Below are 17,177 nucleotides of genomic sequence, written 5' to 3' on the forward strand. Positions count from 1 at the left end.
AATGTCAGCTTAATATTTGTCATCTGCCATATTTGTTGCAAGTATTTTTCTCCTTTTGGTGTATATCTCTAGATTTCACTTTTGAATTAATATTTATAAGACCAGGTAAGCTGATTTTTACTTTTGATGATCAGTGTGTCTTCCCTGTCAGGCAAGACTTCTATTTTTGTGATTTCCTCCATGTCTTTAAGCTTAAAAGATCCATCTTTGTGTGATGGCTTGATTTATTGCTGTTGTTTTTGTGGGGTATTTTGCTTGTTTTTGTTTCTGTTTTTGTTTTTCAGATAGGATTTTATTCTGCAGCCTGGACTGTCCTGTCACTATGTAACTAAGCCTGGTCTCATAAACTTGTGGCAATCTCCCCTGTCTCAGCCTCTACAATTGTGAGTATAGGCATGCATCGCTGTGTTCTGCTTTAGAAGAGATGTGTTTACCAAATAACTCTTTTTCCAAACAAAACACCAGATTCCTATAACTACCGTTCTCTTTCTTCGTGATTTTTTTATTCTTTATACTACATTAAAAACTACAGAAATCCAGATCTGGTTTGCCCTTTCTGATGATCTGTGTGTTCAGACTCTTGACACTGCCCTCCATAGTTTTAAAGCTACTTCAGGGGTTTGGGAGAGAGCTCAGATGAAAAGCATTAGCTGTTCCCCCCCCCCCCGCCCAGAGAACCTAGATTCAATTCCCAGCACCCACATGTCTGCTCAGAACCATCAGTTATTCCAGTTCCAGGGAATTTGAAGTCTCCTGGCCTCCAAGGGTAGATGGTACACAACACACATGCAAACAAAACATCCATCCACATAAAAACAATCATTTTAAAATATAAAGCCTATTGTAGCCACATTAAGACCTAGTAGAGCTATTTCCAAAATACTATTCTTTTTCAGAATTCTCTCAATTATTTATCCTGCTGAAGACCATGTTTTTATTCTTTAATATAAAAAGTCATAATTATTTTACTAATTTTCAAAACTAGTATCTTTAGAGGTTTGACTAGAATCATTACAAAGCAATTTTTACTTCATATGGGACAAAATTATAAAACATTGTTGTATCATATTAAAAAAACCAGTGATTAAAGTTAACACAGCAGTTTTGCAAAATGAAGCATTTCAAAGACATCTCCTTCCGTGAGTCATGGGCTTAGTGGAAATCTAATCACTTTTGTGTATCTGTGAGGCTCGGGACTGGACAGGCTTCTTAGAAGCTGCAGAAATTGGGAACCATGCTTCCAAGATGAGATAATCTTCTGTGGACAGCAGTGGGTTGGGGCAGCTGAGGCCTCACATTTCTTTAAGCACTGATGCCAAAATATGGAGAAAATACTTCATATCTGTGGATCTGTGGATAAGCCACTCAGAGTAAAGAGTAGAGGACAGGGTGACAACAGAAAGCCATGCTTCTGTAGAAATACAGAATCCTGATGGGACTTCCAGAAGAAGCTGGGTGACGTTGGGTCTATTTTGCTTCTGTTTTGCAGAGCAATATGTGCAAACAGAGCCCTGATTATTTACAGATGCTATCTCTATGAATTTACATGCTAGCTAAGGTTTACGTGTATCCTCAAAATCCCCTCTCCAGTGTTTCCCAGGCATTTGAATGCATGAAGAGACCACAGATTCCCCGCTTGGGTGGACAGGCATCCTTCTGCTCAGCTCTCATACTACAAACCATCTCTTCTTCGTTTATTCAGGAATACTTTTTTTTTTTTGCATTTTTGTGCTTCTTTGCTTGCAAGTCTCTAAGCACAGTGCTCTAGCACTGCTTAGCTTCCTAAGCACAAGACAACTGTGATGTTAAATGAGTTTTCCTCAGCATAAAAAAAAACGACTTGCCATAAACAGGTAGAGTTATGTATTGATCTACTAATGAAAATGCTGTAATCAGAGGTTTGCAGAATGCTAGTCCTGTGCCCAGGGATTACAGAGCGTAGCTACCACGAACAACCTACTGAATATCTAGCTTCAACTCACACTGTAATACCAACATTCTCTGCAGCAAACTGTGTGTTTTATTCATGATTATATCTACAAGACCTCTGACTTACATTGTGGAAGGAAGAGAATATAAATTGTCCTCTAACCTACACACATGCACACACACTAATTAAATAAACAAACAAACAAATAGCACTCTTAGGGAAAAAAATAGAACTAGAATAAAAAGGGTTGGTTGGGGAGTCGCAAAGTGTGCTGAGAGGGAGAGGTATGGAAAAGAATAATGTGTCCAGCAATTGCCTTTGTTGATGATGGAGTAGTCCATGTTACTCAGTGGAAGTCTGACATCACAGAATGTACCAAACTCCATGCATGCTTTTTTTTCTATAAATGCACAACCCATTTAGTGCCTTTACGAACTAAGCACTTGTCACATAACACTTGCCATGTGATATACAACAGTAAAGTTAGCATGACTTCTTGGGTTTTTTTTTTATAATTCCATAGATTCTGGGCAGCCTCAGAATACACACACACACACACACACACACACACACACATTCATTGCAATGGAAAATGTTGAAATCTATTCAATTTCCATGTTAGCTAAATTACTATAAGATTCTTATAATAGCTTTTCCCAGTAAGGCAGACCCAGTATAAAATAGTAAGAACCATTTGGGCTATGTTTACATGCTACTAAATTTTTGTAATAATTCAAACAGCATTATCATATATAAAAAGTTCTCATAAGAATTAAGTACAATTCCTCTTTGCCAAATTGTTCTTAACATTCAAGTCTTTTTTTTAATCTATGTTGTTGAAAGTAGTTTTAATGGTTGTGAAGCTGAAGATGATTTGCGACAGTTATAGCTTAGCAGATGTTGAGAAGACCAGAGTTGCAGGGTGGGCTTTACATGAACCTGTGATGACTGCTACTGGGCTTTGTAGCACTGCTGCATTCAATGTTGGCCGTGCACTGTTTGGTCAACATGGGGGATGAGGAGAATTTGATGGCTTACTACAATGCATTCTCACCATGTAATAGTCCTACTGACAAATCAAGAAATTTCTTTTGTTAATAATAATAATAAACAATTTAAAATAAAAAGTTCTTTCCGAATATAAGTGACATCTTATAAATGTTTTGCCTATGCTTTAGAGCATTCACTTTGCCTCCATTACTAGTTTGACACTTTTCAATCATTATTTTAAAGTCCTGGTTATTTGAATACAGGTGTTGTGAAACCACAATGGTTAGCCTAGCATCCAAGATTGTGACTCAAGTGACTAAGGGGCAGATAGTGCATACAGCATGGATACACTGGACAAAGGTCTGTGTGAGGTAGAGCAGCTGAGCAGGAAGAGATTTTGAGTCACAATGTTGAACAGTCAAAACTTTGCAATTATCTCTGGAGCCTCCTGGGCAATATTTTGGCCTGAGGGTAACAGATAACAAAAACCAAGGGAAACAAAACCACAGATAAAGGGAGAGTGCTAGATACAGATTCTTAAAGACAGAAGCTCGGGGGAAATGTAGCCTCATTGTACAGAGAGACAGGGAATAAGGACAGCTAATAGTTTGTGAATGGTTGTTATTAATCTGTGTTTTGCTAGGCATTGGTCACGTTTCATTTCACACCTTGTTACGGTGGGTAACATCATTATCCTTCCACAAAAGGGGATATGACCTGTCCAAGGTCACATGCAGATGTATGGGGCTCTGGCCCAGATTCACTTTCCCACTTCTTAGTCACTTTCCGTAAAGTGGAAAAGTGGGCTCAGTGAGGGTTATACGCTTTTGAGTTTTGTCAAAACTTAATCTGTTAGAGATTTGGGGGATGCCTAATAGAAGCTATTCCAAGTCACTGGCTCTCCCCAGAGAAAGCCATCCCTGGGAAAACTGTGATACAGTCAGAGGGGATCCTTCCCTGGCTGGCAACAGTGCTGCCTTTTGTTTCCTCCCAGAAGCAGCTGGAGGGGCTCATATATTACTCATGTTGGAATTAGTCTAGAGTCACTCGGTGGTCAGGCCTGTTAGGCGTGGCAGAGTTTCTACAGCTGGCGTTTGTTACTGGCTCCAGTTCCACACCTCCTGGCAGGTGTGTTCATTGTAGTGGTGACATGGGACATGAGATACACAGAATGGAGGCATGGAGGCGCCAGGCAGAACAAAGCAAGCACGAGGTGGGGGTAGGGATTTGAGTCTATGGCTCTGAGGTGCTTCTAAGACAGAGAAAGTGAAATTATAAATGAATTGTTTGAGGGCTCTTTAGAAGGCTTCCCCTTGGAGTCCTGCTGCTGCTGGTAGAATGGCTGAAACTCTGCCAATCCATGGAGTCAAACTTTTCTATGCTACTCTGCATGTGCATAGTCATGTTAGGTGGATAAGATTAGTGACAATGTTAACATCTACTTAATGGCTGCTAAATTCAAGCACTGCTCTATATGACGTCTGTTAGAATTCATGCACACATTCTTCCCCACAGAGTGCCAGAAGGAAGGTGCTCATAGGATGAAAGCTTTACAGATGAATTTCTCATACTCAAGGATAACAGCAGGTGTATTCGATTGAACACTTGGTCCCAACTCTTCCATCCTCATTACATCCCTGTACTTGTTTTAGCCTCCTCGGGGGGCTAGTATAGTTCCTAGTCCTTGACTTTAGGCATAGCATATATTTTAGGAATGGCAGTGCTATCCTAAACCAAGTTATTAAAGGAAATCTCACTCATTTGTCTCATTGCTACCTCTCAATGGTTGATAACACCATTAGGAAAACAAATTCCCACTGTAACCTGCTGGTTCAAGGAGGAGGGAGCGTGAGCCGAGCCATCCACACAGCCCACACTTCACGCTGGCAGCAAGAAGCGGAGCTGTTCCAGCTGCTCCAGCTGAAGCAGAGCTACCCTGATGTACAAGCACCAGCAGCACAAAACCCAGGTGAGTAACCGTTTCTACATCAGTCCAGCCATCGACTTGGAGAAGTAGCCTCTTACACAGTGATAACTAACCAGCACAAGCATTAAGAAGGGACAAAAATACAAGCCTGACAACCACACAAGATGTGCTTTAAGCGCTTACTCTGCCTTCCACATGCTCTCAAATGAAGACACTTTAGTTCTCAAGAGCTGTATTTCTGTCTCTCTCTTTTTAAAAGGTAGTAAAAAAATTTTCAAGGAGTCTATGATTTTCAGCAGTTAAGAGTTGCTTGATTGAAGGATTCATGAGGCCCTACCTACCATGAGGAACTATGGGCAGTTAACGGTTGCTAAGGGAAGGAAGAGACATCTTCTCTAATCACATAGCTACAGGTAAGTTTCTTGTGCTCCTAGAAATAGATGCTCACCCAGGATCCTGTAAGTGACCTACTTGAAGTCATAGGATCACAAGCCCCTGCCAAATATATGAAAGCAGGAGGAAGCTGAATTGCAAAAACAGGTCATTGTGAGTGAAGTGGGGCACAAGAGGGTAATGAGAGTAAACATGAGCCATATTTAATATTATATGCACGCATGAATCATTCCAATCTGATTGTTGTAACAGAGTATCACAATCTCCCCCTAAAACCCACCCATTCCTGTTACGATGCATTCAGAAACCGACAATAATTCCTTGCTTCAGGGGACCTGGACAGTGTCTGTTATGTAACAGCCTCACCTCCCTCAGACTCCTGCACGGGCTCCCATCGTAATTAGTCAATGATGATAGAGAAGGACCTGGTTCCTTCTTCCTTATAGCTCACCCTCTAAGCAAGCTCATAAAAAAAGCACACGGAGTTAGATTGCTGCCAGGCAGGAGACGTCTCTCAGAGAGCCAACTACACTTACCTGATCTAGTTCCTTAGTTCTCAACCCAAGCCCTCCCCAGTCACTGCAAACACTTCACAACAACTGCACCTCATACTCAAACTGTCAAGGCCCTATCTCTCCTGTGCCAATACTTCGACCATTTCTCACAGAATCTCCTCTCTCCTGGGCTCATCCTCTCAGGGCAGACCCTATGTCTCCTTTTCTACCCATATCACCCCTTGATGTCCTCTTACCTTCACAGATTTTAGCAGAAGGTTGGGACCCGATGACTTTAATTAGGTGGCTTACAGGATCCTGGGTGAGCATCTATTTATAGGAGTACCTGTAACTTACCAGTAGCTGCATGATTAGAGAAGAGATCGCTCCCTTCTCCAAGTGTTGCTGGATCTACACTGATTTTTGTTTCTTGTTTTCTAGACAGGCCTGGAACACCTCCATTCCTATTATGGCCTCAAACTACACCCTAAAAGTCCCCATATAAGTGTCTCCTTCCCATATAATCTCAAGACAAATTTCTTTAGAAAGTGTTTAGCACTTTCTTCATTGTGGTGACAGCAATATCATACTGAAGAACTGAAGAAGTAGTTCTTAAATGTTTTATCCTCTATTTTAATGCTTTTCTCTCCATTTATAATATCTTCTTACATCCACTCTTTACATCTACTGATTTTCCATAAGGCTATTTGTCCTTCTCAAATGCCACCTTCTTGGTGACATCCCGTCCTCTCCCAGAATTCTTCATTGCAGCAAACATGTATCTATCTGCTCTTATTAGATAGACTAGGGATTCTCTTCTAATGTCTGAGAGGTGAAGAGGTTATTCCAGGCAGAGGAAGATCATAGAGATAGATAGATAGATAGATAGATAGATAGATAGATAGATAGATAGATAGAATGGTTTTTCCATTGCCAGTTTTTGTCCATATACATATGTGTGTGTCTTTGTGTGTGTGTTTGTGTGTGTGTGTGTGTGTGTGTGTGTGTGTCTTAGTCATGTTTCTATTGCTGTAATACCATGACCAAAACAACTTGGAGAGTAAAGTGTTTATTTTATCTTACATTTACAGTCCATCACTGAGAGAAGTTAGGGCAGGAACTCGAGAGACCATGGAGAAACACTGCTTGATGGCTTTCTCAGCCTATTTTTTTTATAGCACCCTGGACCACCTCCCCAGGGGCAGGACCACCCATTTTGGACTAGGCCCTCCCACATCAAGCATTAAATCAAGAAAATGTCCCTTGAATTTGCTTATAGGCAAATTTGATGCAGGCATTTTCCCTGTTGAGTTTCCTCTCCCGAGAAAGCTTTAGCTTTGTCAAGCTGACAAAAACTAACCAACAAAATGCAAGTACAGAAAGGCTTGAAGGTAAATATTTAGAAACTGAAAGGAACCCAGCATGAACAGAGCACAGCTCCAACATGTGAAAGTCTGAGAGTTGCAAGGAGCTGACACAGTCAGTCGGCAAAGACTGGTATTGGAACAGGTTCAGACACAACCACCTTCTCCTTCTTTGATCCTGACGTTGGAGGCCTGAATATGACAATTGGAGGATGATTAAATCAATCTTAGAAGAGTAGTAAGTGTTTTCAGTTGCAGGAGGTAGGGACACGAAGAACAGAGATGGGGGTTGGGGATTTAGGAGAAAGAAGTCGTGAGCAGTGCTATTGTAACACATAAGCATTGAGCATGCAGCATTATGACATACTAACAAGCTTAATCACACTAGAAGCAGTCTATCAAGGGTGTAGAGCTCAATGGTTACATGCTCGACCTGCATACATAAGGTCCTACATTCAAACCCCTACAAGTATAAAAGTGGGGCAGCTTCTGCTCGATTTGATGAGACAGCAACAGGCTTGGGATAAATAAAATAAGGAGGGTACTTACAAGTGACAAATCATCTTAGAGCCTCTGCTAAGTCAAGACCCAGGGACAAGAAGAAGTTAGAAATTGATAGGGAAAAGTAGGGGGCTCCACCTTGCTGTCTGAATGAGTCACAAGCAAAGAATTTCCCCACCTGACAACCCAGCTTTTTAACAGAAGCCCAGGAACCCAAAGCTTTAAGCCCTTCTCTTTTTCCTGATACAGAGATGATCTTAAGCAGTCAAAGAAGCCAGAGTCAGCCCCACACATACATAAACAGATTAGCTCAGGAATGGAGGCCTGCACTGAACGCACCAGCATCGGGCAGCCTAAGAGGGTCCAGCTTTGTACACAAAGCAGTTAAGACCATCATCCCATTACATAAATGCTAATCGTGTACTGACACTGTAGCAAGTATGGCTAAGCTGTTGTACTTTAAAAACCCTTTCCCCAAAGCATATGTTGTCCTTGTTTTTGAGGATACAACCTGAAGTGACCTTGTCAGCAGCCAAGAGGCATGTTTCAAAATTTGTGTGTTCAGGTCATTTTTTGCTTAACTCTTGTTTTCCATCATTTCCCCAGAGGCATGTGATCATTCAGAATGCTTCACTTTCAGAAGACAGAAATCAGGTCAAAGCAGTCTAAACAAATAATGAAGTCCATGTAATTACAGGGTACAGGGATGGATCTATGATCCCATGGCGCTGGACCCGTATTAAATAACATCTGTGCCTGTTACAGTTCTGTTCAGCTATCAACCTAGTTCCCTTCCTAAACACCAACTTCCCTAAGTGGCCAGGGACTCTGACCTTAGGGAAGTTCTTACCTCTTACATCTTATATTAAAAGTCCCAGGCTGATTCTAAACTCCTGTTGGATTTCGCATCTTCCTCTTAGACTATCTGCTGTTCTTCAATAGAAAGGACATTCTGTGTCCAGTGAGTGACAGTCCCATCAGAGTTACAGTGAGAAGGGATGGTATCTTTTGAATGTAGATATGTTAGGAAGTTCCAAATAGTTGATGCCTACTACATGCTTTAGCTTTGGGCAAGTAATTTAACCATGTGAGCCTTGGTTATCTTGGTACTTAAAAAGTGAATAATAACATCTACTTGACAGGATGTTGAGAGTTATATTAAACAACTTGGCACATAGGTGTTTGATCTTTCTTATCCCTGGTACAGTTATTGTTTTATTTGGGGGACTGTTTGTTTTTTCATTGTTGTTGTTTGTTTGGGGTTGTTTTTGATATAGGGATATGAATTTAAAACCCATCCCAGATTCCCAGATGTCTGAAGTACTCTTGTCTCTAGGGTGGAGTCCTCTTTGGCCCTGCAGCCAGACGCCTTGTACAAGCCAGGCCTGTGTGCCAAGGTTATGCTGGTTCACCATCTGACGGCCACAGAGCAGTGAGTAGTAGCTCCTAGGCCCCAGCAATGTCAATACTACCTTCCTGACTCCGCCTATTGTATCTAGAGGAAAGTGGCTGCTCATTGTCTTCCAGAGCTCCCCCCAGGAAGCATGATATCACCCTCTAACAAAAGCGGGAAAGCTGACAGATCTGCTGAGATGGGTGTGACCACGAGACACACACACACCCCTCCCTGGTCAAGCCCTGAACAAGAAGCTGTGACAAGCAGGGAGCAAACAGCAGTCACCTACAACATCCCTCAGCCCCACAGAATCCTGTGACTGATCCATAAATGTCTCCACTTCTGTCACTTCCACACCATGTCAACCATGTCCCCATGGGAATTCATTCCCCATCAGCAACAAATGTGCCAAAAAGTAAAGATTCTGCCCATCTGGCAGATTCTGAGCTTCAGTCCAGCTTCCATAGCCTTGGGGAAGGAACTTGGTCAGACTGCTAAAGAGACATAGCAAGCAGCAAGGTGCTTGCTCACAAGCCTGACCATCTGAGTTCAGTCTCTTTAAGATTCACACTGTGGAAGGAGAGAACCAAACCAAACTCTGACTTCCATGTGTATCATACACACACACACACACACACACACACACACACACACACACACACACACACACAGAGAGAGAGAGAGAGAGAGAGAGAGAGAGACAGAGACAGAGAGAGACAGAGAGACAGAGAGAGAAAATAAAATTTTATAAAATAGGTCTTGGAGGTAGACATAGAGGGAAGCAAGCATGGCTCGATCTAAAAAAAATCCTCTGTGCTTGTGATATGAGCTAAGGAAGAGCCTGGTCAGGCTGGTGGGAATTGGGTTATCAGTTTAAAATTCCAGAAATAAGGGAGGCAACTTTAGATGCTGCCTTTCCTGGAGGCTGGGAGTGATGCCAGCTGATCTCCTGGCCCCCTCCCAGATCTGGTTTAGCCAATGCAGCTGCCTGGCTCTCTGTAAAGAATCTCATCTGTAGGCTAATGCTACAGGCCTGGAGCCTGTCACCCTGGTGCCTGCATCTTACCCCCCCCCCTCCTTAAAACTCTTTCTGTGGCTAGCAACATCAACTGTCTAAAAAATCTCAAGAAAGACTATGGATTGGTTTTGCAATTTCTACTATCCCCTGGCTGAAAGAAAGAAAGAAAGAAAGAAAGAAAGAAAGGAAGGAAGGAAGGAAGGACGAAAGAAAGAAAGAAAGAAAGAAAGAAAGAAAGAAAGAAAGAAAGGAGAGAAAAATCCTTGGCTAGCAAGATAACTATGTGTCAGTCATTTGCCTAATTCCCTTCTTTTGAGTTTCAGATCTCAAAAGCCAAATTTTGCTCAGCATTTCCCTTTAAATGCAATCTTCACATCAACACATACAGAACCATCATTTGCTCTGTCCTTGCCCTTCCGTCAGATGCTTCTGCCATGTTTCCCAGCACTTGGAATGGCTCTGCCTCTATGCAAACCAGAATACACCTTTCCTCCCCCCATGCAACCAGTCACTGACCCTGCATTTTCTTCTAAGGCTGTTTCAAACTTCCTCGTCATCCTTGCAGCCTTCTTCCCAACAAAGTTATACTGGACTCAGCCTACAGTCTCCACTGCTTTAACCCATTCTCCACATTAATGTCACAGTGATTCTCCCAGATGACTAATACCCTGCTAAATTGCAACATACTGAGAGCAAAGTATAAGCTAATTAAAATTGTCTCCAAGGCCCTTCCTAGGCTGACCCCAACCTTAATTTAATATTTTAAATCCAACTCTGCTCCATTTCCTGCAGTTTCATACTCCCAGCCATCTTTTGGGTTGCTTCCTCTAATGGAAAGTCTTTGTTTTTCTTTTTATTTTTCTTCTCAGTTTTAACATCATGTAGGCCTGTCATGGCAGCTCATGCCTGTAGTCTCAGCACCTTGGAGGCAGAGACAGGAGAATATCAAGTTCACCACCAGCCTGACTACAGAGTTACAAACCAGCCCAAGGCTTTCAATGAGACCTTGTCTCAAAAAAAAAATGGCTCTGCATAACTCAGAAATATTCTTGAAAATATTCGTGATTGTTTAGGAGCTCTTGAAAAGAAAATTTCAACCTGCAAATTTCCCAATGTCATTTTTCAATTTTTAAATAAGCAGTTAACGAAGTCATTATAGTGGTTAGACTTTTATTTAAATGTTTACTGTACATTTAATTCTAATTTGAATTTTTCATAATGCTGAAGAACAACCCCAGGGCTCTGTAAACTCTAAACATATACTCTGCTACTGAGCTACGTCCCCAGCCATTGGTTGTTGAAACAGAGACTCTCTGTGTAGTTCAGGCTAGACTTAAATGCCTTATGCAATCCAGTCTGGTTTTGAACTCCTAATCCTCCTGCGTTCATATCCTAAAGGCTGGTATAAAAGATGTATGCCTCTGAGTTGTGAATTCAGCTCACTAATAGAGTGTTTGCCTAACGTGCATGAGACCTTGAATTTGATCCCCAGCAAAGAAAAAAAAAGTGGAAATATTTATATACAATTTAGATATTATAATCTCATTTTGTATCACTGGATCTAACAAATATTTCTGTCATACTTTTTAATGCTTTTATTTTACATAAATTACAACTATATCACTTATCACAAAATCCTACAATTCATCAGACATTTTTTCCTTTAAGGTAAAGAGGGAGAATGGACAATCTTTGTTTATATTCTTAGTTTCTAGTACTGTACATGATCCAAAGCACATCTCCAATAAGTCACCACTGATTGAAATCAAAGACATAGAAATAAGAATACCAAAAGGCATGAAAAAAGTCATTAGATGTCTATAGAATAAAACATTTGCATATGTTACCGGAAGTATTCAACAATTATAAAATGCCTAAGACTAAGTAAAAATCTAGCTAAACATCCTTTTGAATTTATAATTTATTTTTGATGCCCAAAGAAAGAAATGTTCTTTCTACTTAAAAATTTACCTTTTAAGCCGGGCGGTGGTGGCGCACGCCTTTAATCCCAGCACTTGGGAGGCAGAGGCAGGCGGATTTCTGAGTTCGAGGCCAGCCTGGTCTACCAAGTGAGTTCCAGGACAGCCAGAACTACACAGAGAAACCCTGTCTTGAAAAACCAAAAAAAAAAAAAAAAATTTACCTTTTAAGATAACGATAACTATTATTTTCATTGTATAAGAATTCATCCACTATAAATACTTCAATGTGGCTTCAATCCTGTCTACAACATTCTACACACACACACACCGTACCAATCGTTCCTTACCACAACAGTTAAACTCTATTCAGTTTTTAACATCACTACAAGTCAAATGCGTGCACTGATAAGAATAGAAAATAAATGGCATCTGTTGTAAAAGATTTTAAGAATCTAATTGAGTTAATTCCACTTGCCCCAAACTCAACGATTGGCTTCACTGAATTAGGAGAAAGCCATGAAGAGGAAGCACTGACTTGAGAAGGCTGCACTGTTAAGAGCACTGGCTTCCATTCCTAAGGATGCAGGTTAGATTCCCAGCACCCATATGGCAGCTTACAGCCATCTACAACTCCATAAATCCCAGGGATCCAGTGACCTCTTCTGGTCTCCACTGGCAAAGGACACACACACACGGTACATAGACTGATACACCCAAAACACCCATACAAATAAAATAAGTTTAAAAAAATTTTAAATTGCTGTTTCCAAAAGGGTAAGATTTAATGAACAAAGGCTGAGACAAAACGATGTATAGATTTTTGAAGGTGGTCTTGATATGTACCATGACCAGGGATGAACAGATAAAACCTTGAAGGGCTCAACCATATTAAGGTATTGTGGGAAAAGAATAAAAGTGCTGAGAGCTTTACCTAGATGCTGGAAAAGATAGTAGCACTGTTGCTTTGCAGAGATGCTGGTAGCAGACGTCTCCTTTAATTACATTGACTTAATTGAGGGAGTTCTTACTGATGGGCATTTGACAGCAGCATCATGTTTGATCCTTAGAGCAACTGTGAGAAATGAGTATTCTCATCCAAAAAGATGAATGGTGAATGTGCTGAGACTATCCACTTTGGGCTTTGATGTTGTAAACTCAAATTTGTGATTCCTCATCCATGTTTTAAACTGTTGCATCTTGCCTGCTTGTTTGCCGTGAGGGTTCTCTGGGATGTTTAAGGGTATACTCAAAGCAGCGTGTTCAAGTGATACGTTTCTCTGGGATGTTTAATGGGTGTACCCTAAGCAGCATGTTGAAATGATATCATTTCTCACTTGCACCTAATTTATGCATCATATTTCACGAAAGCAGAGCCCCTAATAATTTTGTGTCTTATCAAAACCTACTTATTATTCACAAGAATTTTAAATTAACCACTTTTCTCCTACAATGAATATTCATCATCTATTTTTAACCTAAATAATAAAGTTGATATTTAACTATTTTTAAAATGATGTCTTTTGTTTTGGGCCCATCCTTCCAGATTCAAGAAATTTCTTGAATCCTGATTCTGTGTGCTAACTAGAAAACTTCCTACTAGGAGTCAGAGGTAACTTGGTCACACCTACCTTTTGAAGAGTGGAACTATAAATAACAAATCATTATCTTCAGAAGAATTCAGAGCCCCTAGAGAATTGGTTATCAACCTCTGAGTTATGACCCCTTTGAAGGTCATATGTCAGGTATTTACATTACAATTCATAACTAACAAAATTTCATTTATGAAGTAGCATTGAAAATAATTTTATGGCTGGGGGTCACCACAACATGAAGATCTATATTAAAGAGTCACACCATTAGGAAGGCTGAGAACCACTGTTCTAAAAGGACTCAGTGTAGTCTTCTGAGATGGACTTGGATAATTCTTTTCCTCCTGGAGAGATGTCTTAGAAGAATTAGACTAAAGTTCTCTCAGAGCAGGGCTGAGAGGGAAGTGCTAACGACAGCAATGGTCAGAAAGGAGAGTTTCTGAAGAAGCCCAGATCTTCCCTTGGAAAACAATTCCAAGAGGTGTCCTGATCCCGGTCCAAAGAGAAGGCTCCTCCTAGGACCACTTTCCTGACCTTACTATTGCATTTCCTTTGCCAGCCCAGACAACATCTCTGCTATCTCTGAATCCAGTTGTTTAAAATGTCACACAAGACAGGAAGGACAGCTGAAGATGTGTGACCTGAAGACTTCCTATCAGTGTGAATCATATAGGACATCCATGATGAAACAGAAGAGGTGGGTTTTTTTTTAAGTGTATACAATTCTTTAGAGCATGCAGCCAGGTTTGGTGCAGATAGGCAATTAAGGAGGAGGTAACACAACTAAGTTACATGAGAACTTGTCTGCAAGCTGAAATTGCCAATAATTCTCAAGTGGAAGGACAAGCACCAGAATCTTGAGTTGTTATGGAAGCCACAGCCTCTTCCAGTTTATGCCATAGCAGGCTGCTTTGCCACCCAGAGCAACCTTTATTGAGGCAAGTACAGAGTCTTTATTCTTCCATTATGTTTGCTCAACAAAAAAGGAATACCAGGCCACCATATAAGCTATCTATCATATATCTATACATATATACATATATCTATCTATACATATAAGCTATCTATCTCCTGCCACATTAATGAAGTATACTGTTAGAGGCTGACTTAAAGAAAGAACTCCTGAGGCTGTGTTTGTGATCACCAAGCCTCAAGCATTCATGTTCATGGAAGCTTAGATAACAGAATGAAAGTTAGGAATCAACAGAGACCTTCAGCAGAAACTGAGCTTTCTGTGTCCTCCTTCTTGTCATCACACCCCCTGCCCCCCAGAAATCAGTTTCAAGGAACTAAAGTCAAGCATCAACAAGACAATTCTTTTGGAACAGAACTTTTTTGTATGAATTTATGACAACTTTTCTAAGCTTATATTGCAAAATGCCATAACAAAATCACTTAAGGAGAAAGAGTAAGTTAAAACAGTTCTGTGTGTATGCTCATGCACATATGTATGTGTATGTATGTTGGCATACTATTAGTTTATTTAACTTAAAACTACATCAGAGTGAAAGTAGATACTTAGACTTTGTATTATTATAATCTCTGGTATAAAATCAGTCCCATATTCTATATCACTGATCAGTGTGACTTGTGGAAAGCAAGACGAAAATGAGGAACTAATATAAAGACTAATACAAATATGTAACAATATATTATGTTTTTACATTATAATATATTATAATTAATATGAATTACTACATAAGTAATTGACATCATCTTAGATACTCTTTAAGCAATTTGTGTTACTCTTAAAATATTATTAAATTTATGATACATTAGTTGTTGAAATCAGATTGAAGAGCTATGTGAAAAACTGTACACAGTTGTCCACACCTTACTGAGTTAATTTTTTTGAATACTTAACAAAATATTTAAACATACAGAAAATATAAAAGTAACATCAAAAATGTTTCTTTCATCAAATTCTATTACCATATATAGCCTCACCATTAAGTTTGGTAAAATTTCTCCAAATTCATCTCCTGTGTCAGTTACATTTTTATTATTTTAATTAGAATATTTTCAAACCACTGTGGGAATCCTGTGGCAAGAATGGACTGTGACCTGCAGTTTGGATCCTGATGTTTCTCCTAGAATGATTTACCTATGCTGGGTGAGTTGCAAGGCACCCTACTGTGTAGAGTCTGTGACGCACAAAACTCAAGCTCATTCTGGCTGCCCCTTCTACAGGACTTGGCAAAATACTGAGTCCAGTGAGCTTGGTAATTGCCTACATTTTAGTTAGCTTCATAGATTTTTATGATATAGTCTATGTGAAACATCAAAAGATTAAAGTCAGTGGCATAGTCCTAACTTCCTAAACCCCTACCTAAGAGACAAAAAGCCCTAAATTGGACTACATGAATTAAAAAGGATGGCGATATATAATCTTTACAGAAAAACGATCTTGTTTTGACTTAACAATGACATTTTGTACACTGCGGGGTAGGGATTGTGTTTCTACCCCCCCCAAATCATTACAGAATTTCTTTAAAGTAATTACAACCCGATTTTGTTGTTATGGATAAGAAAACACCAGACTGAGAGGCAAGAAAGAAAACATCAAAATAAACAGATTCCTTCAAATGACTTATTGGTGACTTAGTCCTGGAGAGACCGTTGGCAACCCAGGAGGCAACATCTATCTACAAGAGATGGCTAGAAAACCCAGCTGGTGCTTCGGGGAATCTGAACTTCAAAACCTTTGCATGTGTAAACTGGAGAGTCACAGAAAAGCACTGTCAGCATCACCAAATCGAAGGTTTGGTGAGAGAGAAGAAAGGCGAGAAGTCACTCTTATTAAAACATGAGACACAAAAAAATAAACATCAAGCCAAAACTTACCATAAAGGAGCAAGCTGACTCCACAGAGAACTAAGCCGGCTAAAGAGTCCATACTTCCCCAGATCTCCCCATCCAGCGTCCACAGATGAGCATGAGGTCCCTGGGAGCCTTTCAAAAACCCACAACTTTGCGACTTCCCACTCGCATGGTCTACTCGCTCTTGTTTACAAGTTGGAGGCAAGGAGGAACACCACAGAAGCAGGCGGTAACAGTCTCATTTCTGTCCGAGCACAGGGAGTTTTAAGTTCCTTTTTCCTGTTTCCTTTGTAGATTAGGATGGGAAAGGCTGTATCTTAAAGGCACTTGGTATCAGCAGGGCTTGGGGCAGAGCGAGCCCTATCCATCTTGCCCTTCATCCAAGCGCTTATCTTCTCCTGCTTCTGCTCCTGCCTTAACTGGATTGTGGGGCAGAGGGATCTTTGTTACAAGTAAGGTCCTGGTCAGCATTTTCAGGAACAATAGGGGTATCCTCTCATAGGCCAGGAATTGAATAACAAGCCCTCCACCTATGTATGGTATGCGATGAGGACCAGCCCTTCCAGGCTAAGCAGTTCTCTGGGGTGCATTTGGGATCCCCGACAAAAGGGGCTTTGGGACACGGGGAGCAGCATTTGCTCTCCTGTTTGCATTTTTCACTCACAGGGTTTGAATTGGGCAAAGAAGTTTCCTGTGATGAGAAATCATAACCTGGAAGGCAATCAATTTGAGGGAGCGTGGTTGAGGTCAGCTCTCAGCGGAGCCACTAGAGACCAGATTCCACAGCCATTAGCCTATTTTCTTACACCCAGATGGCCTGTCTGTTGGCCCTG

At 40.6% G+C, this 17,177-nt stretch overlaps 1 protein-coding gene across 2 annotated transcripts in view; it reads right to left on the bottom strand.

Annotated features, from left to right (window-relative positions):
* Positions 1–16,857, bottom strand: part of Tek (TEK receptor tyrosine kinase) — a 118,307-nt gene extending 101,450 nt beyond the window's left edge. Inside the window, exon 1 of one of the 2 annotated variants that reach the window (XM_028773388.1) lies at positions 16,369–16,857. In XM_028773388.1, coding sequence (XP_028629221.1) covers positions 16,369–16,420 — 52 coding nt within the window. In that variant the 5' untranslated portion in view covers positions 16,421–16,857. The remainder of the gene's footprint in view (positions 1–16,368) is intronic. The other variant, XM_028773389.1, reaches the window with a different exon arrangement.
* Between the last annotated feature and the right edge of the window lie 320 nt (positions 16,858–17,177).

This window comes from Grammomys surdaster, unplaced genomic scaffold, assembly GCF_004785775.1.
Source record: "Grammomys surdaster isolate TR1022 unplaced genomic scaffold, NIH_TR_1.0 225, whole genome shotgun sequence".
NCBI classification, from domain to species: domain Eukaryota; kingdom Metazoa; phylum Chordata; class Mammalia; order Rodentia; family Muridae; genus Grammomys; species Grammomys surdaster.